At 41.3% G+C, this 17,924-nt stretch overlaps 1 protein-coding gene across 6 annotated transcripts in view; it reads right to left on the bottom strand.

The window, feature by feature from the left end:
- LOC309868906 (putative tetratricopeptide repeat protein 41) overlaps positions 1–17,924 on the bottom strand; it is a 40,927-nt gene that overhangs the window by 18,307 nt on the left and 4,696 nt on the right. For all 6 annotated transcript variants that reach the window (XM_082739062.1, XM_082739066.1, XM_082739064.1 and 3 more), the window contains exons 2-4: positions 8,126–9,113; positions 4,412–4,592; positions 1,095–1,309 (exon numbers count right to left, since the gene is read on the bottom strand). In XM_082739062.1, coding sequence (XP_082595188.1) covers positions 1,095–1,309; positions 4,412–4,592; positions 8,126–8,927 — 1,198 coding nt within the window. In that variant the 5' untranslated portion in view covers positions 8,928–9,113. The remainder of the gene's footprint in view (positions 1–1,094; positions 1,310–4,411; positions 4,593–8,125; positions 9,114–17,924) is intronic.

The raw sequence follows: 17,924 nt of genomic DNA, 5'->3' as shown, positions 1-17,924 counted from the left end.
GCCAGGCCAGCAATTTAAAGGAACAGGTGTGCCTTTTCCCCTCTTTTTCCTCTTCCTCTAACCAAAGGCAAAGGACTCTGAGGCCCTAGGGGATTACACAGCCTCAAGAGGGACAAGGCCTGTGTCCCCAAATCACCACATGGAGGAGAGACACTTGTTACCTAAGATCCCCTTACTGGATTGTTCCATGAGCGAAAAAAGACTTCATTCGAGAAGCCACTGAACTGGGACTTAGCTGTCACCGCAGCTAGAGTTATTCTAATACAGAGACGCAGGCCTACACCGCTCAACCTAGTGAGCACCCACCCCCTTACCACACCAATCTGCATGGCGTTTATTACTTCCTCAACGAGAACATCCTATCTGTGGGAGCCATGTCCTTACCGGCCTGAGGCAGACATCCCCAGAACCCAGGGCAGTGTCTGTCACAGACCAAGCAACCAATCAGTACTCAGTCACAAGTGAGTAACAAGCACGTGAGTAAACGAACACGCTCGAGAAATAGGGACGGAATCAAACAGGAGGAGCGATAGTTGGGAGGCACGTCCTGTCACGGAGGCCTTGTCCTTGCTTCCCTTGACTGGAATGCTATCCCTGAGGTACCTGCTTGACTCCCTCCTTCCAGTATGTATTCAAATGTCTTCTCAGCGAGACTTTCCCAGAACTTTCAAAACCTAACAGTTCTGACACACACCACACGCTGCCTCCCTTCTTGCTCTGTTTTGTTTTCCCTCATAGAACTTACATCCCACATTCTGTATTACGTTTTTAGTCGGTGAACTCTTAGTCTCCCTCACCCCAATAACATAAACGCACCATGAGGGTAAGGACTTTTGTTCATTTTGTTGACTCTCGCATCCCCGCTGCCTAGTGCTCTGGCACGTAACGGTGCTCAACTAACATTTGGTGAAAGAATGAAGGAAGAAAAAGAAAGAAGGAAATTGAATTCTGTGAGGGAAAGAGGTGGGTAGATCACGTAAGCGAGACAATACAGGGTTTACACCAGAACAAGATGAAAACAGCTACTGGAACAGCAGACGGAATATCTAATCTCTAACAAAAATTCGTCAAAGCTAAAGGCTTGGTTCCAGTACCGTAGTTTTCGTACTGCAATTCTGTGATGAAGTAATGTATCACGGACATGATGTCGCTGCTCTCACAAGTGCTGCCCACAAAATGAGGGATCATCAACATGCTGGGATATTTCTTTTTGAAATCATTCACCCAGTTGGCGATCAGAGTAGACTTCCCACAACCACGTTCTCCAGACAAGAGCAAAATGGACTTGTAAACTGGAAGAGGATTTATTCTGAAAAAAATAAAGGGGCAAAATGTAGTCAAGAATATTTACAAATGGAGGGAGGGAGGGAGGAAGGGAAAAAAAATTTCCTGCGTCTCTAAGAGATATGAAATTCTAGTCTCAACTTTGGCCTCAGTTGGCTCCAAGTAAATTATTTTCCCTCTGGGGTTTAGCTCTGTCCTGTGTAAAATTAGAACAGGAGAGAGATGGTAACCTTGGAAGGCCCTTCCAGCTACACAGGTCCTAGGGTCGTCCCGCATTAACCTGGGGTTCATCAAGGGCCCAACCTGCCCAAAGGCCCAGGGAAGGAGGCTCTTCTACATCAGTCTACTGCCCCTACAGCTGCCTTGCTTAGCCCTTCCCTGGGTCAGAGCCACCATCACCCAAGTGGCCCTCCATTGAACATCACATCAGAGGATAAGAAACAGAAGCATCCGTATGCCAGGGATTCCCATGAACCCTGATTACCATGACTTTGGAAATTACAATTGTTAGTAACTCATTAAGACATCGCCTGCTCCTCTCCCAGGGTGTTTTGGCTCGTAGAACTGCAGAAACGTGATTTCTCTGAACAGGCATGGGCACAGTATAACCTGTCCCGTTGCTTAAGTTTTGTAGTGAAGAATTTCCAGATATGCAGAGGAATCCCAGGTCCACTGGTATCACTACATATAGACTCCAACCCTGTTGCTTACACATTTGTGGTTTAATAAGCATGGTTCTCGTGATTTTTTTATGGATGGAAGATTCACAGAGGCAGTTAGCAGGCTTACCTTACTCACTAGTAGCTTGTGACTGGCAGTGTAACTGATCATAAATTGTTGAATGAGTGCATGAAATCAAATAAATAAGCCTGACATTGGGGTGGGGCAAAGCAAGAGGGCTATCAGCCTAAAGATCCACTAAAATAGGAAACCTAGGGATGCCTGGGTGGTTCAGTCGGTTAAGCCGCTGCCCTCAGCTCAGGTCATGATCCCAGGGTCCTGGGATCGAATCCCATATCGGGCTTCTTGCTCAGCAGGGAGCCTGCTTCCCCCTCTGTCTCTGCCCGGCTCTCTGCCTGCTTGTGTGCGCGCTCTCTCTCTTGCTCTCTCTGACAAATAAATAAATAAAATCTTTAAAATAAAATAAAATAGGAAAATTAAAGCAGGTTAGGATCATTTAATAGAAATTACTCCATGAGAATTCCACCTCCATTATGATGAATTAGGAGTCGATGTGTTATTGCTTTAATTACTTCGCCATCAAATTTGAATGGCAGAATCCGATTTGGTGTCCTACCTCTACCTTTGTCCTCTTTTGGTCTCTCCTCAGTCAAGTAGCCAGAGTGAGCTTGTCCAGATAGGTGACATATGTCACTGCTCTGTGGTAAAAGTAGCAAAAAGCCCAACTCCTTACATGGACCTGTGAGACCAGACAAGACCCACACCCTCCCCCTCTCCATGACACATCCACCCTCATTCCCTACCACCCTCCCTACAGCCCTGACTTCCTTCCAGCTGCCTGGCCTCCCTGCCATTCCTCCAGCCTCCGGACCTCTGTGCTTGCTGTTCCCTCCGTCTGGAATGCCTGTCCAATCCGTGTTTGCATAGCTCGCTTCCTCACCTGCTTCCAGGATTAGCCAAGGTTTTATATTTTGCTCCATAGCACTAAAGGCAGTGAACCATTACATGTTTTCCATATTTGCCATGTGTGTTGCCTAGCTCCATAATGTAAGCTCTGTGGAGGCAGGGAGTTTGGTCTCTTTGTTCACTACTACGTTCCCTATGTCTAGAATACTCCTTGGCTCTTAGCAAGTAAAGTCAATGAAGCAAAAATACAAATATAATCCATCGACATAATTAAGCCAGGGTCCGAATGAGTTCTTCTTAAGAACAAATAGAAAATGAAAACAGTGCAAAGAAATCTATGGGTATTGTTCTAGATGGTCAGTTGTTAGGACAATGCTTTCAAACTTCAAAAGAACACCCCTCTCTGTTACCTCTTACATGTGACTCGGGAACTTACAGTACAAAGCATTGTTTCCAAATGTCAAAGTCCTGTTTCCACACAGCTAATTTCAAAGGGCTTGTTTCATTATTGTATTTAATTGGGCACAGTTGGGACTTGTATCTTGCAATAAAAACCTTCAAATTTCTCATCTCCTCTGAAATATGCAAAATTACAACTTACGTGAGATTTAATTCACGTACCCAAGTCTCACCATTTTACAGTGTACAACTCAGTGGTTTTCACTGTATTCACACGGTTGTACAAATACTACTAATTACAAACCATTTTCAGCACCCCCAAAGAAACTCCAGACCCATCATTTCCTGTTTCTCCTCTTCTTTCCTAACCTGCCAGCTACTAACCTACTTTCTGTCTCTATGGATTTGCCTATTCAAATCTATGATTTTTTTTTTAAACGCATGACCTATATATTCAAACCCCTGTTACGTTTTTAAAGCCTTGCCTGGGCTCTATGTTGTATTAACCAAATAACTTGTCTTCCTCTTGGCACGCGTTCCCAGAACCACAAAGCTGTTGGTAGCTCTACCCCGCAGTGGGGGTGGGGAGGGAAAACAGGGGTTTTGATATGGAGGACACTGATACAACAATGAGTGCATACATTGGTAAGATCATTCCGTTCCAAACACAAACACAAACAATAGTGTGAGCTGAATATCTCAATGTAATTAAAAATGAGCTGATGATGTATGTGGAAATGCTTTGTAAATTATATAACACTGTAAAAAATGCATTATTCATATTTTCTGATCTGATTTCTTCTCCTTAAAGTCATTTCATCATTGTCAAGAATCACTTTGACCAACTTAGAGCAGGGTGGGGTGGAGCAGGAGACATACGCTTTGCCCTCCAGAGTTTATCATCTCCTTGAGGAGACTGGAAGAAAGGAAGTGAAATAGTCATGAAAACTTTGCAAAGGCAGACTGGCATCTGATAAGGGAATTCCAAACCAAGGGTGGCTTTTCGGGGGCACTCCTGCAGGAATTTGGGGCATAGAAAAAGGGAGGTGGGGAAGACAGCTGAAATTTGAGGGATCATATTTACTCAAGTCAGGCTATTTTGCTCAAGCCTAAAAAGGCTTGAGATTTCTTGACATCTTACCTGAGAAGAGAGTCCAAGCTGGAACCAGGTGCAGCGCTGTTACAATCAAGTCCCACATCCTTTAAGGCAAATCTTTCCAAGATTTCAAAGGTTCTATTGGATTCCTTGGAAATTACAAACACTTGCTTGCACTTCTCAGTAAACTCTTCATGATAGAAACGTTCAAAGTTGTGCTTATAGTCTTGATAGACAGAAAGAGAAGTTTTAGGACCTTACATTTGTTTCACATTTTCCACTACATATGGTTATTATAAATGCCCAGGAAGGTATCTCCCCGTCTGGATCCTTAGCACCTTCTCCCTCTGCTGGCATCGTATTTCACAGCCTGTTTCATATTCTAATGAAAGCAAACAACAGGCAAGCAATTTAATCTTATTTATTTGTATATGAAATCCTACTTAGGTTTCCAAGTTATTTCTTGACCTGGGAATAACAAGAGCAAAAAAAAAAAATAAATAAAAAACTGGGTTTGTGGCATACCTCCCCTCATCTTTTTAGATTGTTATCTAGTATGAAGTTACCTAATTCAATCTTGTAGCAAATGTATGTAAGTGTATTCATGGCAGGGGTTGGGAGAGTGGGGCATATTTTTGGACAAAATGCCCTAATGCAATGACAACCATGGGTACGGATGTAACTCTGCCACTGGGCAAGCCCCTTAAACTCTCTGGTGAACTAAAGGGCAGGACTAGACACTTGGATCTCTGAGTGATTCCTTCCAGTTTCAATTTACTGTAATTCTAAACGTGCAGTTTAATTAAAGTCAAGGTGTTCTGGACTGCCAAAATGCCCTTCTGTCTCTGGAGAGACTTATATCCTCAGGGTTTTGTTTTTTGTTTTTAATGGAGGGAGGATGTTATACAAGAAAATGAATGCCAGGTAGGTTCCCGAGATACTCCCCTTGTACCTCCACAGTTAACTGGGTTGCCCTCTGGTTCTAGTTAAAGCCAAAGAGACCTGGAAGACCTACAATCTGGCCAAAGTCAGCTTCAAATTTCAAGATCTTAGAATTGAGAATGATCCCACAGTCTAATGGGTCTCTTGAGGTAAACCTGAACCTTACCCATTAATCTTAAATATCTTCAAGGAACTCAGACATTGTTTCTATGAGTTAAGAGGAGCAATAGCTCCACATTGCCTTACAATAAACACTGGCTTCCCAAATATCCTTTTGTTACCCATCCTCCACCCCCATCAGATTTTGGAACTCCCTGGGTGGTAAAAGGGTATCAAAGATACAAAAGAAAAATAATATAGCACTTCTTTCTAAAGCCCTTTTTTAAATAATATATCCATTCTGTAACTTCTAATTCACACATTTAGTCCACATGTTATACAAAAGTCTAAAGCTATTTTTTCCAGTAATAACTAAAATCAAAGGCTAAGGAGAATACTATGGAGAAATATCCCGTCTCTAACCCAAATAGACTTGATTCTTTTTTTTTTTTTTTTTTAACCTATAATGTGTTATTTGCTTCAGGGGTACAGGTCTGTGAATCATCAGTCTTACACACTTCACAGCACTCACCATGGCACATACCCTCCCCAATGTCCATCACCAGCCACCCTCTCCCAACCCCCCATCCTCCAGCAACCCTCAGTTTGTTTCCTGAGATTAAGAGTCTCCTAAGGTTTGTCTCCCTCCCCTGTCCCATCCCTCCCCTAATCCCATTTTGTTTCATTTTTTCCCTCCCTACTCCCAAAGACCCCACCATCCATCAGAGAGATCAAAAGATAATTGGACAGACTTGATTCTTGAACACATTAGGAAGTATTGATCTATACATGCAGTTCAGACTGAGATTAGTCAAAGAATATCACTAATCATCATATTTCGAGCGTTAGCCAAATCATCTGTTCTTCCAGAACTCATTTGTTGCTATCGTTCCCATCAGCTATTTACTTTGTGCCTCACGCGCGTCAGACATGGCTTTTAGTTATTTTACACACATTATTACTCTCGAGGTGGTGAATGTTAACTCATTATGTAGAAGAAGAAACGACAGCTTGCCAATATTGTCGTTTGCTCAGAGTTACACACATCTAGGAATTGAAAAATCTGAGGTCTGAGAACATGAGTGTCCCTAGACATTCCAAAACTCCAAGCTTGTAGTAAATGTTCAGGATATTTTGGGGGCACTCAACACCCATTCACCTACTCTAGTTTCCTTAACAGCTGCAGATCACCATCCAGTGTCCCACCTGTCCTGACTCTCAATTCACGTTCTTCCAGCGGGTCTGACTCCACCTCCAGCTCCACGGGGCATCTGACCCAGGATTAGCCAATCAGAGCATCACCTGGCACCAGGGATTTAACCAGTTACGAGCATATGGTCCCAGTCAGGCTAATCAGAGACAAAAAGACTCGATGCTAGGACTTTGAGCCACTTCTGCTGGACTTGAACGTGGAGCTATTACAGCCATCTTCCTTCCATGATGAAGGAGCAAGGAACTGAGGCAGTATCAGGACGGCAGAGCTATGCTGATAAACAGTAAGAAACCAGGGCAAGTCATACCGTTTGACCCACTGCTTAAGCCTGAGTTGAACCAGACCTAATCCTAGGCTTTAAAGTTATATAAGCAAATGAATTCCCTTTTTGTTTCAGGCAATTTGAGTCACCTACAACCCAAAGAGTTATGATTGACACACTATTCTTTTCTAGGACTCCAAAATGATTTGGCTTGTAGGCAGAGTTGATCAGCACCAGTGGGATTTCGCCACCCGCCTCCTTCCCCACCAACCCTGCATTCGAATGAGTTTAGGTGAGTCAACTCTGTCCTGCTCAGTTCACCAAGATCCACCTGCTCCCTGCCATAAGGCCCCTGAGAGCATTTGGGAATGCACCACCTGCCATCACTTTGCAATCTCACGTTAATGGGGCCCTTGCAACAGTAATTCATAACCTTTTCTGGGTCATGGAACCTTCTGAGAATCTGATCAAAGACACAGGCCATCTTCTTACCCACCCCCCAACACACATATGCACATAAACATCCTATTTTTTATATACTTTTAAGGGCATCCCAAAGACAGACCCAAAATGGTGAAAAATCTCTGCCATACTCTAATATTGCTCTGCCCTTTCTGTGTCTGCAAGACGCTACCTTCAAATATAAATGTAATCACTTCATTTAGAGGCAGGATGGCAAGTTGTGCTCCTCAGACTTTAATGTGTATGCAACTCCCCTGGTCATCTTATTAAAATCTACTCCCTTATTCAGTGGACCTGGAATGCTTTTCTATCAACTCCCAGGTGATGCCAACGCTGCGGGTCCACGGACTACTGAGCAGTAAGGGTGAGGGATGTTTAGCAGTACCCCGACCTCCACCCACAAAGGTGCCAGGAGCACTCCCCCAACTCTGACACCAAAATGACTTCAGACGAGGCCAAATGTCCCATGGCGGGGGGGGGGGGGCAGCCAGCTGGGGCTGAGAAGCTCTGCTCTAGATCTATTGCCTTAACTGCCAGATATTTGAGACCTTCTCCGAGCTCCTGGAATTCCTAAATAATCTTCCATGACCCTTTATTTGCTCTTATTTCCAGTTTCAAAAATCTTCAAATGGAGAAACGCACGTTACAGAAATATAGTAACAACTTTAAATGCTTACAGAATATTTTCAATCATTGCAAAAGTCTTCTTACAAGGAAGACATGCAAAACACGCTAACTTTATGTCGATAAGACACTTAGCTGTATCTCCATAGTTACTCACCCATATGCTCGATCATGAAAGTGGCTGGGTAAAGTTGTTTTATCACAACTGACCAGTCTTTGAAAACCAGCTCACCCAACTCGTGGAGGTCTTTATAAAATCGGACAGGGAGTCCTTTATTAATAATTTTGGCCTTAAGCTTGCCCACCCTTAATTTTTCTTCATCATTCAGAGAGTCTGAGAGCAGCCTCTCCTTTTCCTCATCTAAAGTCTTCAGCAGCGTGGGTCCAGTCCTAAAGTAAAAATACTGAAATTGAGACTTATTCAGAAATGCCGCTTGGATGATCTCAAACTCCGTCAAACTGTAGTTGGGATTCTCCAGGACCCAAGGATAACCATTTTTTGCAGCAACATAGAGATTCTGCTCGATTGGGGATAAACTTGACAAGTCAGTTCCTTTGGAGAACAGTAAAGGCACATGGTCAGGGAGAAAGTCCCCATACGTCTGACCCAGCATGCAGATGAGAAAGGGAAAGCAGCTGTTCACATAGTCGAGACAGAGCTTCAGGCATTGGGCGTGGAGACAAGAATGCTGTCTAAACAGGTTGGAGGGTAAGGGCGGCGGAGCCATCAAGGCCGCACACCTCAGGTCTACAGCTTTGAAATACGTGCCCCGGGAAATGCAGAGCTCATTAAGCTGAGGAAAGATGTAGTTTGCCAAAAAGTCTCTCTCTTCTTGAAAATCATTCAGAGTTGAGCAGATGTAAGGCTGAATGGGTTTCTGGAACTTTAAGACAAATTGGGCATACTTATCTACATTTGCCTTCTGGCTTATTCCACTTTGCTCAGGGAATGACATCATGCTTAAAATACAACCATTTTCATCCCGGCATAGCTGCCAATCTCCACGGCTTCTAAGACTTCTTCCTAATTATGTTAGTTACAAACACTTTGAAAACTTTCCCCAAAATGGTTTCTTTCTTATTGACATGTGAAGGTGAGAGGTGCCAACCAACGGGCAAATCAGATTTGAAAATCTAGTGGAAGACTGAAAAAGAAAAAAAAAATTCATTTTAGGATTAAAGGAAGTTCACATTCCCCTTCTCCCCCATAGCTTTTGCTGACAAGCTGAGAACCACAAGGTGAGCAAGCACTGGACCCGAGGCTCTCCCCCTCTCCCCAGACTACATTCCACCTTCCCAGTATTCCTTCCACCCACTGCTACTTCTGCCCCCTATAAATTTGTAAATCATGCAAGGGGACCTCCTGGGTGTGTGAAAAGGAAGACAAACCCAGAGAAGGATCCTTATGTATCTACGAGCTGAATTAGCCAAGACCCATGACCAAGGTCAGAAGCAAGAATGAATAGATATGAAGTCGAGATTGGGATAAGAAGAAGATACCAAAGTGTAACAAGGCCCGAGATCAGTAATGCTCCAGGCATCTAAGAGACACGAGGAAGTTGGGATCTAAGACCTTCACGGAGTTCTGCAACCATTTTTTTTTTAATCTTAAATTGAACAGACTCATACAAATTCCATCCACCTACATGAGCTAGGAATTCAATTCCACTGAGCTAAAGATAAAAAACACACCCTCCAACACTGATGTAGATACGCTTGCACCTTGCTCAGAAGAAAAATAAATAAATACATGAAAACGACCCTTTTTAGGAGATTTTTCTTAATGCAACTCATTTCCATACCAAGCACTGCTTTTTGGGTTATGTTTCTGCCTCCACCTAAGAAGAAACATCATTTTATCATGTATACAGCAATTTTTCATCACAATCCCTTGACAAGAATAATGCAGTACCTTTTCAAAAAGTTTAACCCCTTTACTTTGAATTGTCACAGTAGTTCAATGATAGCTAATATTGCCACCCTACTTTACAGTCAAAGAAACAAAAGTTCAAACAGGATAAGCAACATGTCCAAAGTTACTTGGCTAGTGAACGGAGAGCCAGGATCTAAACACAGGTTAGCCTGACTCCCGAACAAATACTTTACAGTATCTCTATATTACAGAGATAATGAAATCCCTTAAATCAATGGGTGGAAATGCCTATCCAATAAATAATATTGTAATAAAGAGGTGGCAACTTGAAAAAATTCAGTTCAAGCTGTACTCTCACACTACTGCACCCCCCCCCCAAAAAAATGACAGAATAGGTGTCATGAGTGCTTTATTAACAGACTTCTCTTCTGCCATGTAGGAGGCTGGAATTAGATTATCAGCCCTTGCAAATATCCACCCTCTCCTAGTTCCATGCAATCAGAAATCATTTCTATTTTAGTTTCTACCATATTCTCAATACCTAGTATAATGACTGGCTAAGCGTAGGTGATAGGTAAATATTTGTTGAATGAAAATTTCAACATAATTTTTCAATGAAAAAAAAATATAATTAAATATTTATCAAACCTGGAGAGGATTTCTAAAACTTACAAGCTGTAGAAGTCACAATGGATGGACAGACACAGTTACATTTTGAAAGGACTTAAAAGGCAATCAACAGACTGTAAAAAATATTTGCCACAAATAAGTTTATCTTTATTTAAAAAAAAAAATACTGGCATCCTAGTAGACATATAAGCAAAAGATACAAACAGATAAAAAGAAAAACAATACAAGAATACATATAAAAGCACATGAAACCTTTCAAGAATTCAAAAAAAAATTTTAAAGCAATGATATACATTTTTAAGTATGTAACTTTGGTGAAATTTTATGTCATATATAGCTATGGAACTGTAAACTGGTAATTTTGGAAAGCTATTGCAAGGTATATTGGAAAATAAATGATAATATATTTCAAAATATATTAAAATGTTTACAATTTTTGATTCAGTGATTCTACTTTCTGGGAATCTCTCCAAGGAACTAATCAAAATAGCGAGAGACTATAGCCATTATATTGTCATTATATTGTTTATGATGGAAAAAAATGATAAAAGCAAGTAAACTAAGTGGTCTTTGCTTTTTGTTAAGGGAATAACTAATAGGACAAAAGTACAACCACAGGTGGCAGCTTGTATATCTGTTAAAAAGACAGTTATGGGAAGAAAAAAAAAAAGATAGTTACAGACTTCTGCTTATAGCCATGATAGAATGATAGGGACTAGACTTACCTATTCTCTTCAGAAAATTAGAACACTGGACAAAATATATTAAACAGACCTCAGGCAGTATGGGGGTATGAATCCTGTGAACTAGAGAAGTTTATCAGGAAAAGAAGACTTTGGAACAAAGGGTGTTACTAGACTAGGAGTGACATTACATAATGATAAAGCAGCTGGTCCACCAAGAATACATAACAATCCTAAGAGTGTATGCACCTAACCACACAGCTCCAAAATACATAAAGCAAAAACTGGCAGAGGGGCACCTGCATGGCTCAGTGGTTTAAGGCCTCTGCCTTTGGCTCAGGTCATGATCCCAGGGATCTGGGATGGAGCCCCACATTGGGCTCTCTGCTCAGCAGGGAGCCTGCTTCCTCCTCTCTCTCTCTCTGCCTGCCTTTCTGCTACTTGTAATCTCTGTCAAATAAATAAATAAAATCTTCTTTAAAAAATGGCAGAAATGAAAGGAGAAACAGACAGGCCTTTAACATAGTTAGAGATTTCAACACTCCCATTCATATATTGTGTATTTTGTGCTACAACAGCAGAGTTGAGAAGTTGAGCCTGTGTGCAGGTATTGAGTACAAAGCCTGAAATATTTTCTATCTGGCCCTTTAAATGATGTTCACTGACCTCCATTCTGGGCCACAAACCAAAACTCAGCGAATCTGAAAGAACTGAAACCATATAAAGTGTGCTCTCTAACCACAATGGTTAAATTAATTAGAAACTAATAGAAAGATCCTGAAAAATTCACAAACTCTGGGAATTAAATATTACATTTCCAAATTTCTAAATTTGTGGGTCGAAAAGGAAGTAAAAAAAGAAAAATCAGTTATAGAAAGCAGATTTCTGCTTGTCGGGTGGAGGGTAGGAAAGGAAATAACTTGAAAGGGTCGTGAGAGAACACTTTAGGGCAATGGAAATTTTTAAAAAAGATTTTATTTATTTACAAGAAAGAGAAAGAGAGCACGAGCAGAGGGAAGATGCAGAGGGAAAAGCAGACTCCTTGCTGAGTGGGAGTCTGATGTAGGGCTCGATGTGGGGCTCAAACCCAGGACCCTGAAATCATGACCTGAGCTGAAAGCAGACATTTAATTTACTGAGCCACTCAGGCACCCCGGGAATTTTAATTATAGTGGTGGTTAGGTATAGGCAGTCATTAAAATTTATCAACTGAACATATTTAAAATGGGTGTATTTAAATTTTATGTAAATTATACTGAGATAAAGTTATTTCTTAAAAAGTCTGAGGACTAGCAAGAGGAAAATACTTATAAGGGTTAGTTAAAAAGAAAAAAAAACTATAGGCCATAATATATGCCTTAAAATAAATAATAATAATAAAATAATAATAATAAATAATAAAATAATAAATGCCTTAAAAAGCAACAAAACACAGCTAAGTATGGGAAACAGCACAGTATAAGTGGTGAAAGGTCCAAGCTCAGAAGCCCAATCCCTGGATTCAAGTTCTTCTAGTAAGTTTCTTAATCTCACCATGCTTCAGTTTCCTCATCTGCAAAAAATAGGGATAATGCTATCTATATCATAGAATAGTTGAGAAGATCGGGGCACCTGGGTGGCTCTGTGGGTTAAGCCTCTGCCTTCAGCCTGGGTCATGATCTCACAGTCCTGGGATTGAGCCCTGCACCAGGCTCTCTGCTCAGCCGGGAGCCTGCTTCTGCCTCTCTCTCTCTCTGCCTGTCTCTCTGCCTGCTTGGGATCTCTCTCTCTCTGTGTGTCAAATAAATAAATAAAATCTTTAAAATTAAAAAAAAATAGTTGAGAATATCAAACAAGTTATTAGAGGCAAGATATTAAGAATAGCACCGATAACAAATATTCAATGAATGTTAACTATAATCATTAGAAAAAATGCACATGAGAAAAAACCAGGAAAGAATAATGGTATGGTAGCTGTGTCAGAATGGCTAATTATAGCAGATTATGGCATGTCTATTTCCTGGCTGGCTCACCTGGCTGGCTCCGTTGGCGGGGTGTGCAACTCTTGGTCTCAGGGTTGTAGGTTCAAGCCCCATTCTGGGTGTAGAATTTGCTCAAAAATAAAATCTTAGGGGTGCCTGGGTGGTTCAATCCATTAAACATCTGTCTTTGGGGGTGCCTGGATGGCTCAGTGTGTTAAAGCCTCTGCCTTCAGCGCAGGTCATGATCCCAGAGGCCTGGGATCAAGCCCCACATCGGGCTCTCTGCTCAGCAGGGAGCCTGCTTCCCCCTCTCTCTGCCTGCTTGTGATCTCTGTCAAATAAATAAAAAAACCTTTAAAAAAAATCTGTCTTTGGCTCAGGTCTTGATCTCAGGGTCCTGGGACAGAGCCCCACGTCAGGCTCCCTGCTCAGTGGGGAGTCTGCTGTCGCCCCCCCCCGCCCCTCCTTCTCCCTCCCTCACCTCATGCTCACAAGCGTGCTCTCTCTCTCAAACATATAAATAAAAATATTTTTTTAAAAAAATCTTTAAAAAAGATAAAATAAAATAAAAAATAATATCCACGCCTTGCTCCACAATTGCTAATAATGAGCCTTCCCAGTTTTTGCCGGAAAAGGGGATTAAGACAGGGGAGGGGGGGAGCAGAGGAACCTAAATGGAAGGAGTTATTTTTGAGTGGAAGGAAAATATAGAAAAGACGTGACTTTTAATTGTTAAAACAATTTAGTACAAAAAAGAATTTTAACCAGAAGCTTCATTATTATCATAAGTGCAAAATCCTTATCATATGCCACAAATAGATGGTAGCCATAAAAATAAATGCCTTAAAAAGCAAACAGCGTGAAAAAAATTCTAGTTAGATATACTTCTCTTTTTACTGAATAAATTAACATGTACTTACTAGAGAGACATTTAAGACAAACTTGTACCAAACTAACTTTCTCTTGCCTAACCAAAAAGACTGAAGCAGAATTGAAAGCCCCAACATGTACACCAGGAAATCAAAGTTATTTAATATCTGTCCCTGGCCCATCTGATAGCAGTAAGGGCCATTGATCGGAGTGGGTATACTCTTGGAGATTGAACTTGGGTGTTGGAGTCCCATAAACCCTGCCTCAAACGGACTGTGACACCTGTAGATCTGGAAAGGATGACCACATCCATGACAGGATTAAATGAAACTTAGCATAATAAGCACCTAATTGTGCTAAAATTTGTTTTAACACTGCTAAAATGGACTTCTCATAAAGAAATATCCTGCCCAGTGGGGTGCCTGGGTGGCTCAGTGGGTTGGGCCTCTGCCTTCGGCTAGGGTTGTGATCTCAGGGCCCTGGGATTGAGCCCCGCATCAGGCTCTCTGCTCAGCAGGGAGCTTGCTCCCCCCTCCCTTTTCTCTGTCTGCCTCTCTGCCTGCTTGTGATCTCTCTCTGTGTCAAATAAATGAATAAAATCTTTAAGAAGAAGAAGAAAAGGGACGCCTGGGTGGCTCAGTTGGTTAAGCAGCTGCCTTCGGCTCAGGTCATGATCCCAGCGTCCTGGGATCGAGTCCCACATCGGGCTCCTTGCTCAGCAGGGAGCCTGCTTCTCCCTCTGCCTCTGCCTGCCATTCTGTCTGCCTGTGCTCACTCTCTCCCCCCCTCTCTCTCTGATAAATAAATAAAATCTTAAAAAAAAAAAATTCCTCCATGTCTTTAAAAAAAAAAAGAAGAAGAAGAAAAAAGAAATATCCTGCCCAACAGATTTTTAAAACAAGTTATCAGTTTAATTTATTTATAATCTACAAGGTCCATACTAAGCCCTCAATGTTTGCTATTCCTATTGTTGTCAACTGTAATATGACCTTTACTGCAAATGTTTGCCTTCATATTTTGTGATATAGCAGGCGCAACAGCATTACTCCATATATCACTGTACTTTATAACTAAAAGCTATGAAAGTACCTATTAATGGGTCCAAAGTTCCTCTGACCTTTTACAGAAATTTCTCTCAATATTTTAAGGCTTAAAAATTTCTATATTCAAATGCCACACCCCCTGCCCCCCACTCACAATGACCACAGGTTCCAACTTTGGTAAGTTTACCCTTGACAGCCCCAGATATTTTTTAAGCTTCTAATGCTTAAAATGTCAATGGTAGAAATGTAAATTGGTACAACTATCCCAGAGGGCAATTTTTACTGTCAAAATCCTTCCAAAACAAGTCGTATTTTTTACCAAGCATTCCAATTTTAAAAAATCATCTTGTATGTAAGGATTTATCAATAAGGATTTTCACTGTAGCAATATTTATGACGGTTTAAAAATTGTTTATAAAGAACTAACAATAATTGGACAATCACAGTGTAGTCATAATGTGAAACAGTGTATATCCATTAAAAGATAACTTGTAAAAATGTTTATATGGAGGAACCTCACATGGTGGCTCAGTTGTTCAGCGTCTGCCTTTGGCTCAGAGCCCAGGGTCCTGGGATCAAGCCCTATGTCAGGCTCCCTACTCAGCAGAAAGCCTGCTTTTCCCTTTCCCACTCCCCCTGCTTGTGCCTCCCACACACACACACGCTGTGTATCTCTCTATCAGATAAATAAAATCTTTTAAAAAATGCTTATATGGGCGGGGCGCCTGGGTGGCTCAGTGGGTTAAGGCCTCTGCCTTCAACTTAGGTCATGATCCCAGGATCCTGGGATCGAGCCCCGCATCGGGCTCTCTGCTTGGCAGGGAGCCTGCTTCACTTCCTCTCTCTCTCTCTGCCTGCCCCTCTGCCTACTTGTGATCTGTCAAATAAATAAAAAATCTTTTTTTTTTTTTTTACTTATTTGTCAGAGAGAGCGAGAGCGAGCACAGGCAGACAGAGAGGCAGGCAGAGTCAGAGGGAGAAGCAGGCTCCCTGCAGAGCAAGGAGCCCGATGTGGGACTCGATCCCAGGACACCGGGATCATGACCTGAGCCGAAGGCAGCCGCTTAACCAACTGAGCCACCCAGGCGTCCCAAATAAATAAAAAATCTTAAAAAAAAAAAAAGTTATTAAAAAAAATGCTTATATGGGCAAAAGTTTACCATATATTGACAAGTGAAAAGGTTTCAAAACATTATTATTATGCGATTCTAATTTTAATGTAAAAATACATGTTAAATTTTAATGAGGACAATAAGATGTCTATAGTGATTTATCTCATCAAGGCATTTCTTATTTTAATTTTCTTCCTTGACCTTTTTTTTTTAAGATTTATTTTATTTTATTTATTTGAGAGAGAGAGAGAGTGAGAGAGCATGAGAGGGGAAAGGTCAGAGGGAGAAGCAGACTCCCTTGCCCAGCAGGGAGCACAATGTGGGACTCAATCCCAGGACTCCAGGATCAAGACCTGAGCCGAAGGCAGGTCTTGATCTGAGCCACCCAGGCACCCCATCTTCCTTCACCTTTTATTTAATTTTCAATTTTTTTAATAATACAAATTCATGACTTTTAAAATCATAAAAAATTTTCTTTAAGAAAAGCATTTAAAAGGAGTCAAGAGGTATGTGGTGGCTAGAACAATGTAAGAAATGTTTAAAATATGAGTTCTACCTTGACCCACCAATACCTAATTCAGTTACGTCATTTAATTTCTCAGGACCTCAAATTTCTTAAGCTGCTTTTTAAAAAGAGGGGTGGGGAGGGAGGCTTCATACGGGAGATAAATTGGTATAGTTTTTTCAGATTAATTGGTAAATACCCATAGAATTTTGAACACACATCCCTTTGATCTAACTATTCCAAAACTAAATATTTATCTTCCAGAGAAAAATAAAAAACCTGTGCATATTAAAGCATTCTCCACAGCACTGCCTGTAATAGCAACCGGAAACAATATGAACGCCTATCAAATAGGAGAGATGAAAAAGAATGAGACATCAAAGATGTATTAAATGGGGGGGGGGGCGCCCGGGTGGCTCAGTGGGTTAAGCTGCTGCCTTCGGCTCAGGTCATGATCTCAGGGTCCTGGGATCGAGTCCCACATTGGGCTCTCTGCTCGGCAGGGAGCCTGCTTCCTCCTCTCTCTCTCTCTGCCTGCCTCTCCATCTACTTGTGATTTCTGTCCGTCAAATAAATAAATAAAATCTTTTAAAAATTTTTTTTAAAAATTAAAAAAAGATGTATTAAATGGAATAAGCTAATGTGTATTCCTTGTATCTTTAGAGAAAATCAAAATTTTCATCTTTAATTTTACCACACACACGTACTTTGCACACATACAAACAAATCTCTGGAAGGAACCTGTCAGTTCTGACCTCTAGAGAATAGGAACAATGAGGTGGGAAAAACCTAGAACTTTTACCTTTGACCTATACTTCCCTGTACCAACTGGGCACTTTTTTAAACCATGAAAATATATTCGGTTTGTCATTTTAAACTTAAAGGGAAAGTTGCAGAACTACATAATTTCCAAGATTCCTTCCAGTTCTAAAATTCTATTTCATCCCTAATGTAAATTATCATCAGCGTGGCTAATTGGGTCATGCAAAATATGCACCTGTACATACAACTTAAAATGTAAAAAATCTTATTTGAAGTTCAATTCCTTTTACACTCTCCTAGCATCCAAAGTTGATAGAAGACAATTGGATAGACATTTTTTTAAAGATTTTATTTATTTATTTGACAGACAGAGATCACAAGTAGGCAGAGAGGCAGGCAGAAAGAAAGAGAGGAGGAAGCAGGCTCCCGGCAGGGCAGAGAGTCCAACATGGAGCTCGATCCCAGGACCCTGAGCTCATGACCTGAGCCAAAGGCAGAGGCTTAACCCACTATCCAG

Source organism: Mustela nivalis (assembly GCF_964662115.1).
Source record: "Mustela nivalis genome assembly, chromosome: 7".
In the NCBI taxonomy this organism is placed as follows: Eukaryota; Metazoa; Chordata; class Mammalia; order Carnivora; family Mustelidae; genus Mustela; species Mustela nivalis.
This window is presented reverse-complemented; position numbering and strand designations above follow the sequence as displayed.